The following is a 17,610-nucleotide window of genomic DNA, read 5'->3' as shown; positions in this document are numbered from 1 at the left end:
TAGGTCTCTAGAACCCGCTGTCCAATACGGTAGCCACTAGCTACATGTGGCTATTGAGCACTTGAAAGGATGGTTAGTCCCAATTGAGATGTGCTGTAAGTGTAAGATGCCTGATTTTAAGACTTAATATGAAAGGAATAATGCAATTTTTTTATTGATTACATGTTGAAATGACATTTTGGCTATATTAGCCAAAATAAAATATATTACTCACATCAATTTTACCTGTTTAACTTTTTAATGTAGATACCAGAAAATTTAAAATGACGTGCCACACATTATATTTCCATTTAAAAGCACTGCTCTAGAATATGCATTTTTAACAAGTTTCCCAGATGATTCTGTGGTAGGTATCCTCAGATCACCTTTTGAGAAAGAATATATCAAATTCTAAGCTTTCTGAAAGAACTGATGCCTTTACACATCTTCATATCCCCACAGTGTTCTGAACACTGTGGGCAGTTATCTCCATACTAACTGAATTTAGATGCACTTGAAATTTTGAGCCATCAAAATTCATAAAAAAAATTTCATTAGACGTTTTGCTTTTGTTTTTTTGTCTTCAGTTCCTAAATAATCATTTGGAATTACATTTCTTAAATGGAAAAAAAAATTTGAAACTACAACTTTGATTGGTTCCCAAACCAATAAAAATAGTTTATTTTTTAAAAGAATTGGGTTTTTTCCCTATGGTTATTTGACTTCATGTAGAAATAAACGATTCATCTGACTAGATTCTAAAGTTGTTGAATATTATCATATTCAAGTTCTTGATTTAAAACTAGCGCTTAACACTAGGCCAGGAACATACGCTAATTTTTATACCATAGTAATTTAGCCACATGAGGAAAAAAAGAGACAAATCTGGGGGAAGGGGGTCTCTGTTTAGGGATGAATGAGGTGAGAATGGATGACCACTCTGGAAGTGGAGAGACGGAAAACTAAGAGACACAATTAGAAACACGTAAGCTAATGTTGGGATGCAGAATAATCTTGACTTTAATGACTGTTAGAAGAGAGAAATAGTCACAAAAGTGGAAATACTTTTAAAAGACTGTTTGGTAAGAACAAGTGAAGATTTTCCCACTTACCTCATTGCCACATTGCTGCCATCGATAACCACTGGTCTCAGGTTTTCCCCGTCATCTGTTACCATCTCTTGCATTGGAGATTCAGACCGCTGAGATTCCAGGGAAGATGTTTCCCGCATTATACTGTTAATTGTACTAACTGTTTGTTCAGCCTCACTTTTATTTCCAAGTTTGACAAGTTCTCCCAAAATGTCATTGATTAAAGCATCGGTACCAAGTTTGTTGAGCACAAGCTGAACCTGTTCTTCAGAATAGCCTAACTTAAGTGCAAACTCCAGCTTCGTTTGGTATTCTCGCACCACATCAGGGAGTTTCTTCACTTCCTTGGATGTAGTCTGGGACTCTTCGGGTTTAAAGTCTTGCAAAATTTCACTGTGTTTGAGTATGTGAGGCTCTAAACAGGGAGACCTAGAGAGCAGTCTGTGAGTGAATAAGCATGGCTCTACTGAAACGCTACTCAATTGTTCTGACTCATTATCAGAATTTGCGCTTTCTTCAGAGTCCCCAGAGCTCACATTCTCTTCAGACACGTCTTTATCTTCCTTCCCGGAATTAACTTTATCCATTGTTGGTTTTTCTACCATTGACCAAGATACAGATGTGCTTAAATGTGGGTCACTGCTCTCCACATAAAGGTGGCCTAGGTCATGCCCCAGATGATCCTTCAAGCCCATGAAGCTGTTACATGTACTTGACTCCACTTTGCTGGTTTTTCTGTATTCCTGAATGCAAAGCACTCCGTATTCCTACAGAAAAACATAAAATATTTAGAATTTCATATTTACTGTGTCATTTCTGTTTCAACAAAGAAGTTGCAAGAGAATTACCGAACTATTGAACACCTACTTTGTGTTTTCTCTACATCTGCTCATCCCCCCTAACACCCTTGCCAAGACAGTATCAGGCCCCGTTCTTCAGGTGAAGAAGTTAGGAACTAGAAAGGCCACGTAATCCAAGGCAACAAAGTAAGTAAGAAGTGGGACTGGATTTTTATACCCAGTTTTTTCTGACTCCAGAACTCATACTTTTCCCCCTATATCATGCTGCTTCTCAATCTTGATGGAAGAGATTTTCCCACTGTTACGTTTCTAGAGTGACACATAGAATATTATCAAAAAAGCTTGTTTTAGATATGCTATGACAGGTTATACATTTTCTCTAAAAGAATTCATAAAAATTTGTAAAAATTCTCTTAAAGAAAACGTTGTATGGAATAAAAAGGAAAACTAACTTATAATTGAAAAATTATTCATTTGGATCAAGCTTAACAGTAATTTAAAGATGTTCCCAGGGCTGGCCCTGTGGCTTAGTGGTTAAGTGCGCGCGCTCCGCTGCTGGCGGCCCGGGTTCGGATCCTGAGCACGCACAGACGCACTGCTTCTCCGGCCATGCGGAGGCTGCGTCCCACATACAGCAACTAGAAGGATGTGCAGCTATGACATACAACTATCTACTGGGGCTTTGGGGGAAAAAAAAAAATAAATAAAAACTATAAAAAAAAAAATAAAGATGTTCCCAAAGTAATTTAGGTATTGGGATGAAAGAGCACATATTCTACAATAGCCAACAAGGAATAAAATAATTACAAAGTGAATTATATTCCATCAGGGATGAATAGTTTTGCCCTAATAATCTTTATTTTGTGAATACTGAATGCAGTAACAGAATACAAATTTTAACACTGTGCTACCCTTATTAAGTGCCAGGGACACTGCAGTCTATTTCATTCCAGGGGAGAAAAAAGCTGTTTTATTCTACGCACATTTCTAGAAAGCAGAGAAATGAAATATTTCACACAAAATTAGCAGCAAATAAGTACGCTGAATAAATAATGTTATCTTAATTTCTTCAATTTTATGGTAGAAAATATTTCTGTATTATATCAGATTATTATGTGCATTTGGTTAGAAAGTCATCTTTTCTCCTACTTTCCCCAATAGGAATGCTTTTACTGTTTAAAATGCTTTTGCTGTTTTACTATTTTCCTTAAAGTCTATTGGGAATAATTGTTCTTTCTCTACCACGAACAAGTTAGAAAAATAAAATTATCTCTCCTGTGCTTCATTGTATGAACTATATTCACATCAGTAGTTTACTTATTAAGGCAATTCCAGTATTCTATCCATGGATAACATCAGTAAGCCAGTGGTAGCTCAATTTGAGACTGTCATAAAACACCTATTTAAAAAACCAAAAAAAGAAAATTGGAAAACATTTTATTCTAACGCTCTTCAACATCTTATTTACACTAGAAAGGAGCTATTATGTAAATGTTAAGAGAAAATGCTAAGTGATTTTCTGGAAGTCACACATTTGAATGCATACTTGGTGAACTTATTAGAGTGAAGTATTTCTACATAATGAAATAAATTATATTAACTATGGTAATACTAGAGAAGAGACATGGAATCTTTAGCTTGACAATGATACACTTAAAATTCCTTCAGTGTAGAACTCCTACACACTTCTACAGGAGTTTCTTCAGGTTTTATTCCTGGAGAAGACAGATCACTTTAATATCATTGTTCTACTAATAGACGATTCATTAGTTTTAAAGAAACATCAAACTCTCCTGGCTCCTGATTGCACAACTGATAAAAAGAAATATTCTTTAGGAGAGCTCTATATACATCTGTTCCACTATGAAGCTGCATTCATTTCAATTTTTTTCTATTAATATGGATATGCATGAGCCCAATTATTTAGAGTTAAAGGAAGGGATTTTTGAAAGCAAATCTTTACACCCCATGATTTATTAACTACTGTAATATACTGACACCATAATGCAAATAACAGATCACAACAGCATCCTAATAAAGGGATACAGTTAAAAGAAAAATCTGCACTGTGGCCTTCGTAGAGCTCTCACCAAAAGTATCTTAAACAAGGAAAACCTATTGGAAGCTGGGCTGCCTGGCAACCAGAAGCTGGTTGCTAAGCTGCACTCTTTTAACATGCCATCATGAATGCTAGCACAGTGAAAGAATAATTTGGTATGAACAAAAGCCTATAAAAGAGACTGGGACTTAAGTGCGTCTGGTTTACCCTCCGAGAACAATGCGCCTGCCAAACCAATCTGGAAGCTCCGACATTATTGTTCTGTAAACCCCACAATCTGCTCTGACTGCAGGAAGTGTATTTAATGGGCAACATTTTTGATCTCCCCTGAAAAGTTTGGGTTTTGCATAAGTGCTGTTGTGAGATAATTCTTCAAGATAATGACTCACTGACCAAATCCCTGAATTGAACTAGGAAATATTATTTTAATATTGAGCTGTAGTGTTTTTCTTTTGGACTGTTTCAAACAAGATGAATACCTTATGAAAATACAGCCAGTGGGGAACATTAGAATGAAATGTTATGTTTCAAGAATAAGTGAAATTATTCTTAATTTTCACGTTTTTCAAAGAAACAAAACCAGAGACTGTAAAGTTTTTAAACTGAAAATTACCCACCCTGAAAAAGTATTTAAATCTTTCTATAAGACTTTCAGTCTAATATAAAAACTGTTGATGACACTATGTAAATCTGCTCTGCTATATAATTTTTTAAATGGCTGTAAGAAAATAGGGAGAAAAATGAGATCATCAGTTGTTTGCTTTTTATAATATTAAACCAGATAAAACTTATTTGTATACGAATGTATTCAGTGAATATCACACACCTTTAACTTGTGATAATTCATATAATTTATATATACTATTTAAATAAAAAGTTTACAATAATTGGGCTACTATGATTTTTAATACTAAAAATAAATGTAAGCTTGATCTACCCTACTTTTTAAAAAATTAACATCTAATTTTATTAGGCAAAATAATTTTTCTTGTAAAATATTCTCGTTGAACTTTTTTTCACACTCACAGGACTCTCTTCATCTTCCAGATTTCATTGGTTACCTCAGGGCAAGTTATCCAATGTCATCTCGTAATAAACAAGCAGTTAAATAATTTTTCGTTCCTATAAATCAACAGACTAAATATGAAATAGTACAAATAAGAGTGAATAGGTTCAAGTACCAGGCATATATGCCACATATATTTTCTCAATCACATAGTACAAATTTGAAATAACCTTATTTGTATTGACCCAAAAGGTAAAGATTTGGTTTTTAAAACTTTAATCTCTGAAATGTTTCCTTACCCATTTGTAATTAGTAAAAGATTGCCCTGACTTAATATGGCACTTAAGGGAAAAAAAAGAATTTCGCAATATCTTGAAATCATTCAATAAAAAACTAAATGCTAGTCTTAAGATTTAAAAACTGATAAAATATTTCATAGTCTGTAGTACTTGTTAATGTAGTTAAGTGTGTAAAACTTAACAAGGAATTATTATAACAAATCTTAGGACAAACAATGGTATATGATCTTTATTTTTGTTTAGTGCCTTTAAAATGATCAATATAATTTTGAAAAAGAAAAGATAGCAGACTCCAACAACATCACAAAATGTATTACACATAAGGTAGAAAATAATTTCTCCTTAATTTCTAAACTATTTACTAGAGTTTTAAGTTTGGCACTTACTCAGATGCAAACGTATATAAATATTCTTTAAATTAATCAACTATTAAACTTTTTTCCTCATTTCCTAAAGAAGCAGCATAGACAAAGTTTCACACACAAAGTAGGTCAGTGTTTATACTCCCATAGTTATCAAAAAACTCCAAGAAATATGGCTTAACTTTTAAGCTTTATATCAGGGATCCATTGTAATTGGCCTTTACATACAATATTCATGAACACAAGAAGTATTGGGCAAAAATATAATGAGCTGAAACATTTCTACACTTATGAAGCTGTAGATTCCCTCCAGATATTGCATTGGAAACTAAAACAATTGTTCTTGCTAAAAAGTGTAATAAGTTAAAAACCCAATAATACTATTTGTTGAAAAAGAGCTAAATTTTCACGCTAATTTTGTAGATGATGATGAAGTGTAACTAATTATATTAATTGGCAACAAGAACTTTACATTAGCTGAAAGCAGGTTTATGATATAATGGCTATTTAGTAGAAATTTGTTGCATACACACAAATTCCCCTTTTTAGTGAGCAGATTTTCTAAAATTTCTCATTAGATGACGTGGATAATCCTTCATCACAAACCAAGTAAAAAATTTTTTTTATATTCTAAAGAGCCGCATATTAATCAGGAATATTAGACCATAAATTTGTCAAATCAACTTATTTGTTTGTAATATAAAGTTACAATGCCATAAAGTGGGTTCTGGTTGTTATCTAAATGGCATACTACGAGAACAATGAAAATAAAATAATGAATATGTAATAAATCCCTACTGCCATAGTCTCTGTGTATTTAATTACCATTGTATTTCAGTGAGTGCTGTGGTCTGCATCCCTCTAGCTAACAAAGGAAGGATGTCCCTTTGAGCAGACTGGTTAATGCTCTGGGGCAACAGATGTCTCCTGGAACTGCAGGAGACCAGCAACTGGTGGCCTGCCCATCTTCTGAAAACTTTCAATAGATTATGCATATGTTCACACAATAGGGCATGTGGTAGAAATGAAAACCTCTCTTTAACTCTTTACACTCTTTCTTTCCCTCCCAAATGATACGTGAAAGTCTTTGTCTCCTCCTCCCTTCCCCATTACAGAACTCTTGAAAGCCATAGTTCTTAGAATGACACCTTCAATCAAATATCTGAAACTAAGGCAAGGGGAAAAAAAAAGGAGAGAAGAAATTACAACATACACATGAATATTGAAACTGCTGACAAAGCAACTGAATGCTTAATCATATTTAAAACAAGCTGTTTGAAACACCTACCCATATCAATCCATCTCCCCAAGCTAGATTTTTAAGACAATGGAAAAATCTATCAAATCCTACTATCATTTTACAGCACTAGGTCTGACAGTGACACTTTAAGAAACATAAGAACGTGACAAGATAAAATCTAAATTCACTGTTTATCAAAATATCAGAACATGTTATAACTTATCTTTAAGTACCAAATGATTACATGCCATGCCTAACACTGTGCAAATGTTCATGAAGCTGTAAGTATAACTCCAGAATATAAAAATGTAAAAAATCTGCTTCACAGTCATATTTTACAGAAATAATTTAATTTTCCTGTATTTTGGCACTATGTAACAATTTGTAGGCTTTCATTTGAGGTGCTTTCTATCTTTTACAGAGTTCAAATTAATACTCTGAATATTCAGCAAAGTGTAACTTTCAAGGCATCAAGTAGCACAGATACTCACGTTAGCAGGAACACACAAAGACATTGGTTTCTGTAGCAGCTTCAGCGGTAACTCCTTAACACAATTTTAGCTGCAGACTTCCAGGCAGGCAAGAAGAACAATGAATGGCTGAACAGATGGAATGGCAATGTCTTTGCTTAACCTATTATCGAGAGGAATAACAACCAATCGTAGGCCAGAAAGCTCACAATTAGTTGGCCAGGCAGATGCAGGCCAACCTCAGCACCCTGTCAGGTTCGTAGGTTTCTAAGATAAGCAAGTTGATGTCATTCTCCGGGTCTGCCTGGGGCAGCATGTGTATTAACGAGGGGTGTGTGGCAACAATAGGGCATACAAAGCTGACTAGTAGGCAGCTGCTCTTTGAGAGCAGAGTCATTAGGGAGCAGGCTGCCAACAAGAAACACCTGGCTTGGGCAGACTTCAGCTTTTCCTCCTTGTTTTTAATGCAGGAAACAAAGAAACCAATTATATTTTAAAGTAGTAAAAGTTGCATGTTTCCAAAAAGTTGAGGCTATACTCTAGTCTATTAGCTTTTTGTTTCTGAGAAATAAAGAAAATGAGGTGTGTCAAAGCAGCAATTAACTATTGCACCAATCCCTTTGCTTTAATAAATGAGTTACTGGTGAAATGAGACAGAAGGTTATAGTAAAACTATTTCCCTGGAAATATTGGGAAATCTAAAATATTTGTAAGTATTGGTTAATTTGTTGCAACACAAAATGAAAAAAGAGATGATGAAAATAAGATTGTAAAAGAAAAAGGTTTAAGAGCTTACAAACAGAATTGATCTTAAAAAGTAAGTTCACTTAAAGGATAGTGTAGTAAGATATAACCAGTCTGGTGCAACTTTGTGCCAAATGAGTCATCTAAACTGTACATTTAGACAAAACTATTTAACTTCAACCTAAAATCATCAGAGCAGCCCATCTTCTGTATGTCAAATAGCAGTGTAAATTCTTTCATTATGGATACTAGTTAATTATGGAATTAAAAGCAAAATCTTTCATTATGTTTTAATATACATGATATTATACCAGTTAAAACTATTTGTATTTCATAAAATTTGTAAGATGTAATACTCAAATCTCAGTTCAGAAACAAGTTAACTTTACAAAGAAGAAATACTGTGATATTTTTGAAGTACATAAAGTGTACAAAAATCAGCACCCTCAGGGGAGAAGCCTGTTATCCATGATTTATGCAAAGTTCCAGAGTGTAGTATTTATGATGCTACGGACTCTTTGCTTTTGAGGGCTGCGTAAGTTATATCTTGAGTGGCCTCTGATTATAAAAAATTCAGTGAAAATTCAAACACCATCAGGTGTTGTGAGAATATTTCTCTACTAAAGAAAAAAATCTAGAGCTGTTCTACTACCTACTGATGTGATGCAGAACACACACACACACACAGACACACACACACACGCAAGCATCCCCTTTTCATTCCAGTGCAAATTAAAAGAGTGAAGGCAAAAAGCTGCTCTTAAAATACAATTTGCTGATATAGGCTGATTTATGCAAAGCGTAGGCTTTTCCATTATAGAATCATGAACTCTAAAGATATAAAATTTGGTTAAAGCACCCCAAACAATCTAAACCAATCTTTCTTTTCACACACAAATATAGAGGCTACTCACAATTAGGACCATTTGTGAAAAAAGTAATATTGGTTGGGACTCTTGGCCAAGTCCTTACTGTGTCCACTCAAATGTAAATGAGATCTTCTCTATCTACAAAATAAGAGGAAGATCTACTCTATATGGTTAGTATTTTTCAATTATCTCACCGAAAACATTCCTTATGCCTATTAAAAGCCTAAAAATTATTATTTACAAAAAGAAAACTAAAATATGAAGTATGATATTGTAGATCACTATTTGTCTATAGCTATTGTTCCTCAAAAGAGCTTAATATTTTATGAAAGTATGACATTCCAAAAATGTTAGAAAATTTAAAAATCTGTGAAAATATTTTTTAAGTAAATATAAATATTAGGTTCTGAATGTCAAACTAATTTCTAAAGCAAGAACTGTTCTTTTTCTGCCAAGAGTTACAGTAATGTTTCTGCAATAGTCAAGCCCATGGTCTAATTTCATAAGCTCATTAAAAATCAAAATAAAGCATCTTTAATATTACAGTTTATTGCAAATTATAATGTGAATTACACAGAATTCAAATTTTATGTCTTTGGTAAGCATATGAACATCACAGAAATGCAGACAGAATTTATCTTTTTTATGTCATTTTTTGGTGGGTGGTGGTACTTCTTTTGGAAATTTCATGAGTACAATGTATCAACCTTGAAAGGAGTAAGAGATAAATCAAGGCCACTGCATGGTTAGTAAATGTACTTCTTCTGGTAAAACTGAGTTTGATTAAATAAGACAAAAATGAAAAATATAAACTACATTCATGCAAAGTAGTTAAAACTAAAACCTAATGAAAGTTAAGCTATGCACTGACTAGAGAGACAGTGAGGTCAATATTTATGAATTTATATGAAAAACTTTTCTCTATTGTATATAAAAAGGAAACTCTTTAGTATGAATAGACAGTCTTTTTTTCCCCTTGAGATTTCTTTCTTCTCTTTATCCCTTGCTACTATAGTTACTACTTTACAGCTTTAATTCAGGAGGAGGAGGAGGAATCTTCTCACTAATTCCTGCCACTGTGAACACAAAAGAATGAGAGACCGCGCCAAGAGCTCAGCAGGAAGCCTGATCTCTAGCACTGGATTAAGCTTTTTTGCAAACAGCAAATAAAGGCAGTGATCTGAAAAAGCTCATCAGATCCCGCTGTGGTATTTAGACTACCTTGGTTGCTAGTATTGGATAACGTTAAGCACATTAAAACATCTGTAGGTGAAAAGATGGCCCTAGTCTGGCTTTCTTGGTCACATGGCCCCGGTCCACTTCCCACTGCAGAGCAAACACAAACAGCTGTCCTGGGCTCTGTTTGGGTCACTGCAGGAAATGGCTGAGCACAGCGCGCAGTTATGACAGAAGAAAACAAGACAGCGTAGTTTTAGGAGTATGTGCAAATCTCTCAATGCCAAGGGTGTGTCTGACATTCGAAACTTCAGCTATTTGAGAGGACCTTGTCCATTTGCTGAGGTATGAAAGTGAAACACGTGGGCTCTGACGCTGGCGTTTGGAATCAATTCTCTTTGTCAGTGGTGATCCAGGCCAACTTCCTGGTACTTCTCCTGAAGTAAGATTATTACATTGATTTTTCCCAATTGTCCCCCAAAAGTTGAAAGGTTAACATTTTAACCAAAAACTCATTATTTTTGAGAGTTTAAAAAACAACCAACCAACCAACAAAAAACCTAATTTATACACACGGTGTAAAAGAATGGAACAAAATCAATCAGGCAGTAACTCTAATCTCTGCGAATTATTATATTTATAAGTCAGATGGGCCAAGAGAGCTTTAATAGATGTCATTTCCTTGGGCTTAGATTACTTTCGTTTCTTAATTTATCTCCTTCCTTGAATACCCCCTAAGTACATCCCTGCCAAAGTAATTTTCAGTGACACCACTCTTATGCTTAAAAAAAAAATCTCAGCAGTAAATCACAAGTCTCTGGTCCTCTGCTTTGTTTTCAAGGCTCTTCCTACAACCTGGGCCCCTTCTGGCCCTGTAATCTTATTTCCCACTTCACTTAAGGTGACGGGATAGCAAAAGTGAAGTCACAGATGCTGAAACAACTGTCCCTTCACCGTAAGTGCTCTCTAGTACTGCCTCACCTACCCAGATCACATCTGTTGTTCTATGCTCAGGTTAAGGCTTATTTTCCCCATAAAACCTGGGACTGGTCCAGTTTTTATCAATTTCCAACTCCTTTGATTTCTATAACATGAGTAGTCTGAACTGCACAATACAGCACTTATTTATGAACCAGGCTGTAAGCTTCTTGAGGGCAGAACCATCTGATCTTCCATAATCCACACAGAAAAAACCTGTACGGCGCACAGGAGTGTGCTGATATCTAGAAGATGTTTGAGCGAAAAATCTGACCAGTAAAAAAACAGCTCCTGCAAATCTGAATGCAGGCATTCGTATGAACAAAAATGCTCCCCTGATAGTTTTTATTTCTCTTTTGTGACAAGGTGAGCTTATCAGAGAGCCCTCAGCCATTTGTAATGTTCCTGTAGCCCCGGTTCTGCTATTGGGGCTGCTTTCAACACTCAAGGCAGCTGCGGGATTGAGAGAGCCCAGGCCTCTCAGTGCTGAGAGGTCTTTTCCTGCAGGCTTTTCCTTCTCCGGCTTCCGCTTCCCAACTAGAGTGGTGTCTCTTGGAGTAACACTGAGGAGTTACTCTCAGTGTTACTCAGAGGAGGCTGCCTCTGCCTCCTCACTTGACGATGACTTCTCTGATGGGTAAGTCTGGGAAGAGGAATTGTGTAAGCCAAGCCCAGCCCTTTCCTCTGTGCATTTCTCTCTGGGATCTGGCCAGGAGCAGAGGGCACAGAGTTGCTTTGCTCTCCAGCACTGCCTGAGATGGGTGGTTAAATCTTTCTAATTTAGGGGTTCAGTGTTACCAAGCCCTATATGCTGTGCTCTGAAGTCATGTTCTGCAATAGTTCTATCAAAAAAAGAGCTGCTATTTTGACGTCCATCTGCCTGGCTCCTTTGTCTATTTCGCAATTGGTTCAGAACTAAGGCAGGAAAAAGACGCCTCAAATAGCATTCAATAATAAAAAGTTTTGTTATAAAGAACCATTAAGGAAAAGAAGGTGATAAAAAGACTTACGTAAGTTAACTCTGATCTGACCACTCTGAAAATACATATGAAGAGATAAAGTTTAAAAAACAAAGAAAGAAAAAATTTTGTAACAAAGAAGGAAGATAATGCTCCTCAAAGTCAAAATTCTTAGGATTTGATTATGAAAATCTTTCAGTGCCATACCACTAAGAGCAAACAACCCTTCTCTTTAGGGTTCAGAGACAAATACTAAATAAATCCACAAAAAACAATATTTCTTCCCAGTGATCTAAAAACAAAAAAAATTTCTACGGTTATTTTACTTGACAATATAACCCACAGCCTAAGATTTCAGACATTTCTCAGTGATTAGTCTCCCATTTAGTATTTTAAAAAAATTCATTCAACAAATACATCTTTAAAAAGATGATCATTTTCTCTGAAACTTGTAAATACTCAAGGAACAAGGAATTTTAGAAAAGCTCAGGCAATACAAATGACATCCAAAATGCTGATGTAATAGGTTACTAAAGTTGCTAATGTAGGGGGGAGTAGGGGAGAGAAAATTTCATGAGGAAACAAGGACATATATGACTTTGAAAGTAGAAAGCACATGATATCATCCGTGTTGACAAAACACGGTTATATTAAGCATAACTGAAACTGAGGAAAAGCTGACCAAAAATGTGTAACTTTATGTAAAATACATACAAGATATTCTCTGAATTATAACACAAGCGGAGAGTAGTTCAATGACTCTCTCTCTTATAGTAATGATAATATTTACAACATCATTATTGAAGCCTAGTCAGAACTCAACTCATCTCCTCTCCTGATGCTTCCTCCTTTATCTCGCATTCTCTATGACTTTCCTCACTTTCCACCTGGTATGTGCTCATCTGTGCACATCATAACATCTTCAGGCTGCACGTACCAGCTGAGGATGGGTGCATGTCTTGTTCTTCTTTAGGTGTTATATAATTCCACTTAGTAAATGAATTCAAAACTGCTTGACCAAAAGCATTGTTAAAAAGTGAAATTGACAGATTAGGCTATAAAGAATAACTGTATCAGAATTATTATTTTTTTTATTTTAAAGATTTTATTTATTTACTTTTTCCCCCCAAAGCCCCAGTAGATAGTTGTATGTCACAGCTGCACATCCTTCTAGTTGCTGTATGTGGGACGCAGCCTCAGCATGGCCAGAGAAGCGGTGTGTTGGTGCGCGCCCGGGATCCGAACCCAGGCCGCCAGCAGCAGAGCGCACACACTTAACCGCTAAGCCACGGGGCCGGCCCTGTATCAGAATTAAAAGAGGGTTCTACCATTAGGTCTGTCTGTTCTGGTCTAGAAGAAAGGGTAATAGTATATTAAATATAAAGGAACTCAGGAAAAAATAAACATGGTATACAGCAAATAATAAAAAAGGAACTGCAAATTATGACTCAACAAAAGTTCTTGTTAATTATAAGTTTGATCTAAATATAAATTCTTATTAATAATCAAGATAGAAAATAGTTCCTTATATACCAACTCATAAAATGCGAACATGAAATGCTTGAGTTAGTACTTCCAATGGCCCTCATACTACTGATGTTAAATTATTGCACACTACTGATTTTAGACAATTGTCCTGGTGTGCAAGACAGTTAAAAACACTGAGGGGTAACAAATTGAATGGTTGTGTTAGAAAATGCTCAGTGAAATTAGCACAAAAGTTTGTAACAAAATTTTTCTTTATAGAGTTCTATTCACATCAGAGAGTGATGTAATAATTTAGACATTAAATTTAGAATTCTGATCATTTAGGACAAGATTCCTTCTAAATACAAATCATCATATACTATAATCAGTTAAATCTAGAATATGAATCATCCTAAACAGCTGCCAACGCACTTCGACTCTAACCTCTAACAGGGCAGGGATTCTTGGGGTTCGTTTCCTGACGTTATCTCCAGCATCAGCAGAGCTCCTGGCAGGCGCTTGATAAGTATGTGCTAAATAAATGATAGCATTTCACTATCTGGGCCCAAGTCTCTTTTCCAGATTTGTTTTTTACTTCCCTTCACACAACCTACATTCCAGCCAACACAAGTATTTAAAGCAGCGGTTCTCTCAATTTGGTTGCACACTGGAATCACCCGGGGAGATTTAAAATATACTGATGCCAGAGTCCCATCCCTAGAGATGTTTATTTTTTGGGTCTGGGTGAAGCCTGGCCATAGGCCATGTCACTCTAATGTGTAGCCAAATTTAAGAACACTGACTTCTTTCTTCTAAAATACTTTTCTCTATAGCTTAAAATCCTACCCATTACTATGGAAGATTCAGCTATAAACCCAACTCTGCCATGAAATCTTTCCTGGAACACTGTTAAACCTATCTTTGGGTCATTTAAGTTTTGCACAGGGCCTGGCATATGGCTAAGACTTGATAAATGTTTGAGTGGTGAATAATTCTGGGAGCATGACACATAGTGGAAATGCAATAAATATTTATTGAAAGAATGATGTACAGTTGGTCCTCATTATTTGTGGATTCTGTATTTGCAAATTTGCCTGCTCACTAAAATTCCATGGACATGTGCATGTGCAGAGAGGTGAAAAATCTGAGTTTCCAGAGGCGCACATTCCAGCTGAGGCTGAACAAAGTGAGACTTTGTCTTCTTGTTTCAGCTCTCATATTGTAAACAAGTGTCCTAAAAAGGACAATTTAGTGCTATGTGCTTTGCATTTTTGTGCTTTTTGTTGGTTAATTGTTGTACAAATGGCCCCCAAGCCTAGTGCTGACGTGCCATCTATTGTTCCTAAGTGCAAGAAGACTGTGAAGTGCCTTATGGAGAACATACGTGTGTCAGGTAAGCTTTGTTTAGGTATGAGTTATAGTGCTGTTGGTCATGAGTTCAAAGTTAATGAATCAACAATATATATTAAATAAGGTGTCTTTAAACAGCAACACATGTACAACAAGGTTATGTATTCACTGGTCGATGAAAACGTTTTGACCAGAGGCTCACAGGAACCGAATCCCATATTTCCTCTGGGAGCAATGGTTCACTATTCACAGCAACTTGATAGAACATAACTACGACGAAAACCAAGAATCGACTCTCTCTCCCTCTCTTCAGAACTCGTCTTACTAGCAACTCTTAGAGATCTTACCAGTTTCATTCAGCAGATGGGCATCTCCTAGGTGCCAGATGCTGAGGATACAGCAAGAATAAAACAAGCCCCCTTCTCTCACCAAGCTTACAGTGTAGTGCGGGGTAGGGAGAGGGAGAGCATATAAATAATAAATACATGTCAGTGATGGTAAATGCTAAGAAGAAAACTTTGAATCGAGGAAGGCTTCTCTGATGAGGTGATGAAGTGAAAAGAAATGTATAACAGGAGGATGGGGGATCGAGTACAAAGCCCTGAGATGACAGTGTGTTCATGGAACAGCAAGGTGGATGGTATAACTGGTGGCAAGTGAGCAAGGGCAAGAGTCAGAAGATGAGGTTAAAAAGGTTAGGTCAAGAGAAGCCAGGTCATGTAGAGCTTTGAAGCAATGCTTCTCAAACTCCTCACAGCATTTATATCATCTGAGGATCGTGAAGATTCTGATTCAGGAAGTCTGGTGTGGGGTCCAAGATTCTGCATTTTAACAAGCTCACAGGTGATGCTGTTGGTCTATGGACCCTACTTTGGGCAGCAAGGTCGTGGGTCACAGTAAGGACTTGGCTTTTATTCTGAGACGGGAAACCTTTGGAGGGTTTTGAGCAGAGACAGTGGTATGACTCTATTTTATACTAATGTCTTATAAGCTTGGGCTTACTTCCACACTTCCGATTTTGTTCCACTGATCTTTTTCTATTTCTGTGCCTGTACCATATACTAAGAACTGTAAATTTATAATATATTAGGTACCTTGCATGTGCAAGTCTTCTATCATTACATTTTTCATCCTCATTTTCATATTTTTATCCTGGCCATTTTTGCATGCACATGCTTCCAGATACTTTAGAATTGTTTTGACAAGTTTTAACCAAAAAGCTGTTGGGAGTTTGATGGAGACTGCGCTGCAGTAATACTTGCTTAAAAAGCACTGCTGATTTATTATATTAAATTGTTTAATGAAGAACAATTTATTGAAATTTTCTCTCTCTTTCAATACAGTTCCCTAGGTTTCTTTATGGGGGACTTAGAAATTTCTTATTAAACTTGTCTTAAAATATTTTGCTTTTGTTCTTGCTGCTGTGAATGGAGGTTTTTCCTTTTCCTACTAGTTAACTAGTTATTGTTGGTATCTAAAAATTATTCTTATCCTTCCACATAAAACTTTAGTGATCTAGGTATCTCAGTGAACTCTTCATGTTTCTAGCCGAGTTTCACTGAGGTTCTGGGGTTTTCCAGGGATATACAATAACATAAAATCACTAGATTGCCTCTTCCTTACCAATTTTTATATCTCTTGCTCCATACTTTTGTCTAATTACACTGTAATATTAAATAATAATGCTTATTTTGTATTGTTCCTGATATTAATGAGAATGCCTACAGTGTTTTATTACTAAGCATTATACTGATTGCCGGTTAGGTTGTACACATACATAAATATACAACATATATATACACCACTTTGGGCAAATTTACCTCCCCATGCCTCAGTTTCCTCAACCAAAAAAAGATATAATATGGTTGTTTTGAAATTTAATGAGCTAGTAAATATAAAACACTTGAACCAGTGTCAGGCACATAGTGAGCACTCAATAAGTGTTAGCTACATGTAATTATATGTTTATATACATATATACACCACACTATATAGCCTTTAAAAAACTATTTACCAAAATACATTTTCCTCCTACATGAAAGATTTAGGAAAAAAATCAGGAATGTGGATTGCATTAAAATGATATATTAAGACAATCATATAATTTTTTTTCTTTGACTTAATAATACTCTGAAGTATATTAATAGATTGCCTAATATAGAAACATGATTACATTTTGGGAGGATTATATATACTTATATTTCCCTAAGAATTTTTATATCAATAATCATTAGATTGGCTTGTCATTTTCTTTAACTTACTTGCTTTGCCACATTTGAGCACCGCTATTTGGCTGACGTTAGAAAAGGGATATGGTATTCCATCAAAACTTTTTCTCAACGACAAACCAATTGCCCAGTGTACCAAAGGGAGCTAGACTAGACTGGGCCATGTGTTCCTATATAGGCACCACTATTTCTAGAGATCTGATTTACTGGTATTCTGAAACACGTCCCTGAACCCTTACTGTAAACCCCAGGGTGGAGTTTACTCCAGCATGGAGTCCAAGGAAAAGAGGATGAGAAGAGGGAGATCTTATAATTTGTGGATATAAGAACCAACGCCATACCATGCCCTCTCCCAAAAACTAACCAAGAAACCTGGATAAATTACTTAACTGCTCTGTGTCTCAGTTTCTTCAACTATAAAATGGGGATAACACCACCAACCGCATAGGGTTGTTATGAAAATTAAATGAGTTAATATACATGATAACTTAGAACAGTGCTTGGCACACAGTAAACATGAAGTGTTATCTTTA

The 17,610-nt window shown here is 35.7% G+C and overlaps 1 protein-coding gene across 5 annotated transcripts in view; it reads right to left on the bottom strand.

Moving 5' to 3' along the window:
• ZC3H12C (zinc finger CCCH-type containing 12C) overlaps window positions 1–17,610 on the bottom strand; it is a 68,228-nt gene that overhangs the window by 33,309 nt on the left and 17,309 nt on the right. For 4 of the 5 annotated variants that reach the window (XM_087433672.1, XM_087433670.1, XM_087433673.1 and 1 more), the window contains one exon: window positions 1,092–1,837. In XM_087433672.1, coding sequence (XP_087289798.1) covers window positions 1,092–1,765 — 674 coding nt within the window. In that variant the 5' untranslated portion in view covers window positions 1,766–1,837. Of the gene's footprint in view, window positions 1–1,091; window positions 1,838–7,327; window positions 8,363–17,610 lie in introns of those variants that run through there. The other variant, XM_087433669.1, reaches the window with a different exon arrangement.

The sequence above is a fragment of the Ceratotherium simum genome, chromosome 7 (assembly GCF_057802395.1).
Source record: "Ceratotherium simum simum isolate JZ-2026a chromosome 7, ASM5780239v1, whole genome shotgun sequence".
In the NCBI taxonomy this organism is placed as follows: domain Eukaryota; kingdom Metazoa; phylum Chordata; class Mammalia; order Perissodactyla; family Rhinocerotidae; genus Ceratotherium; species Ceratotherium simum.
Note: the sequence above shows the minus strand (reverse complement) of the source record. Positions and strands in the feature narration are given on the sequence as shown.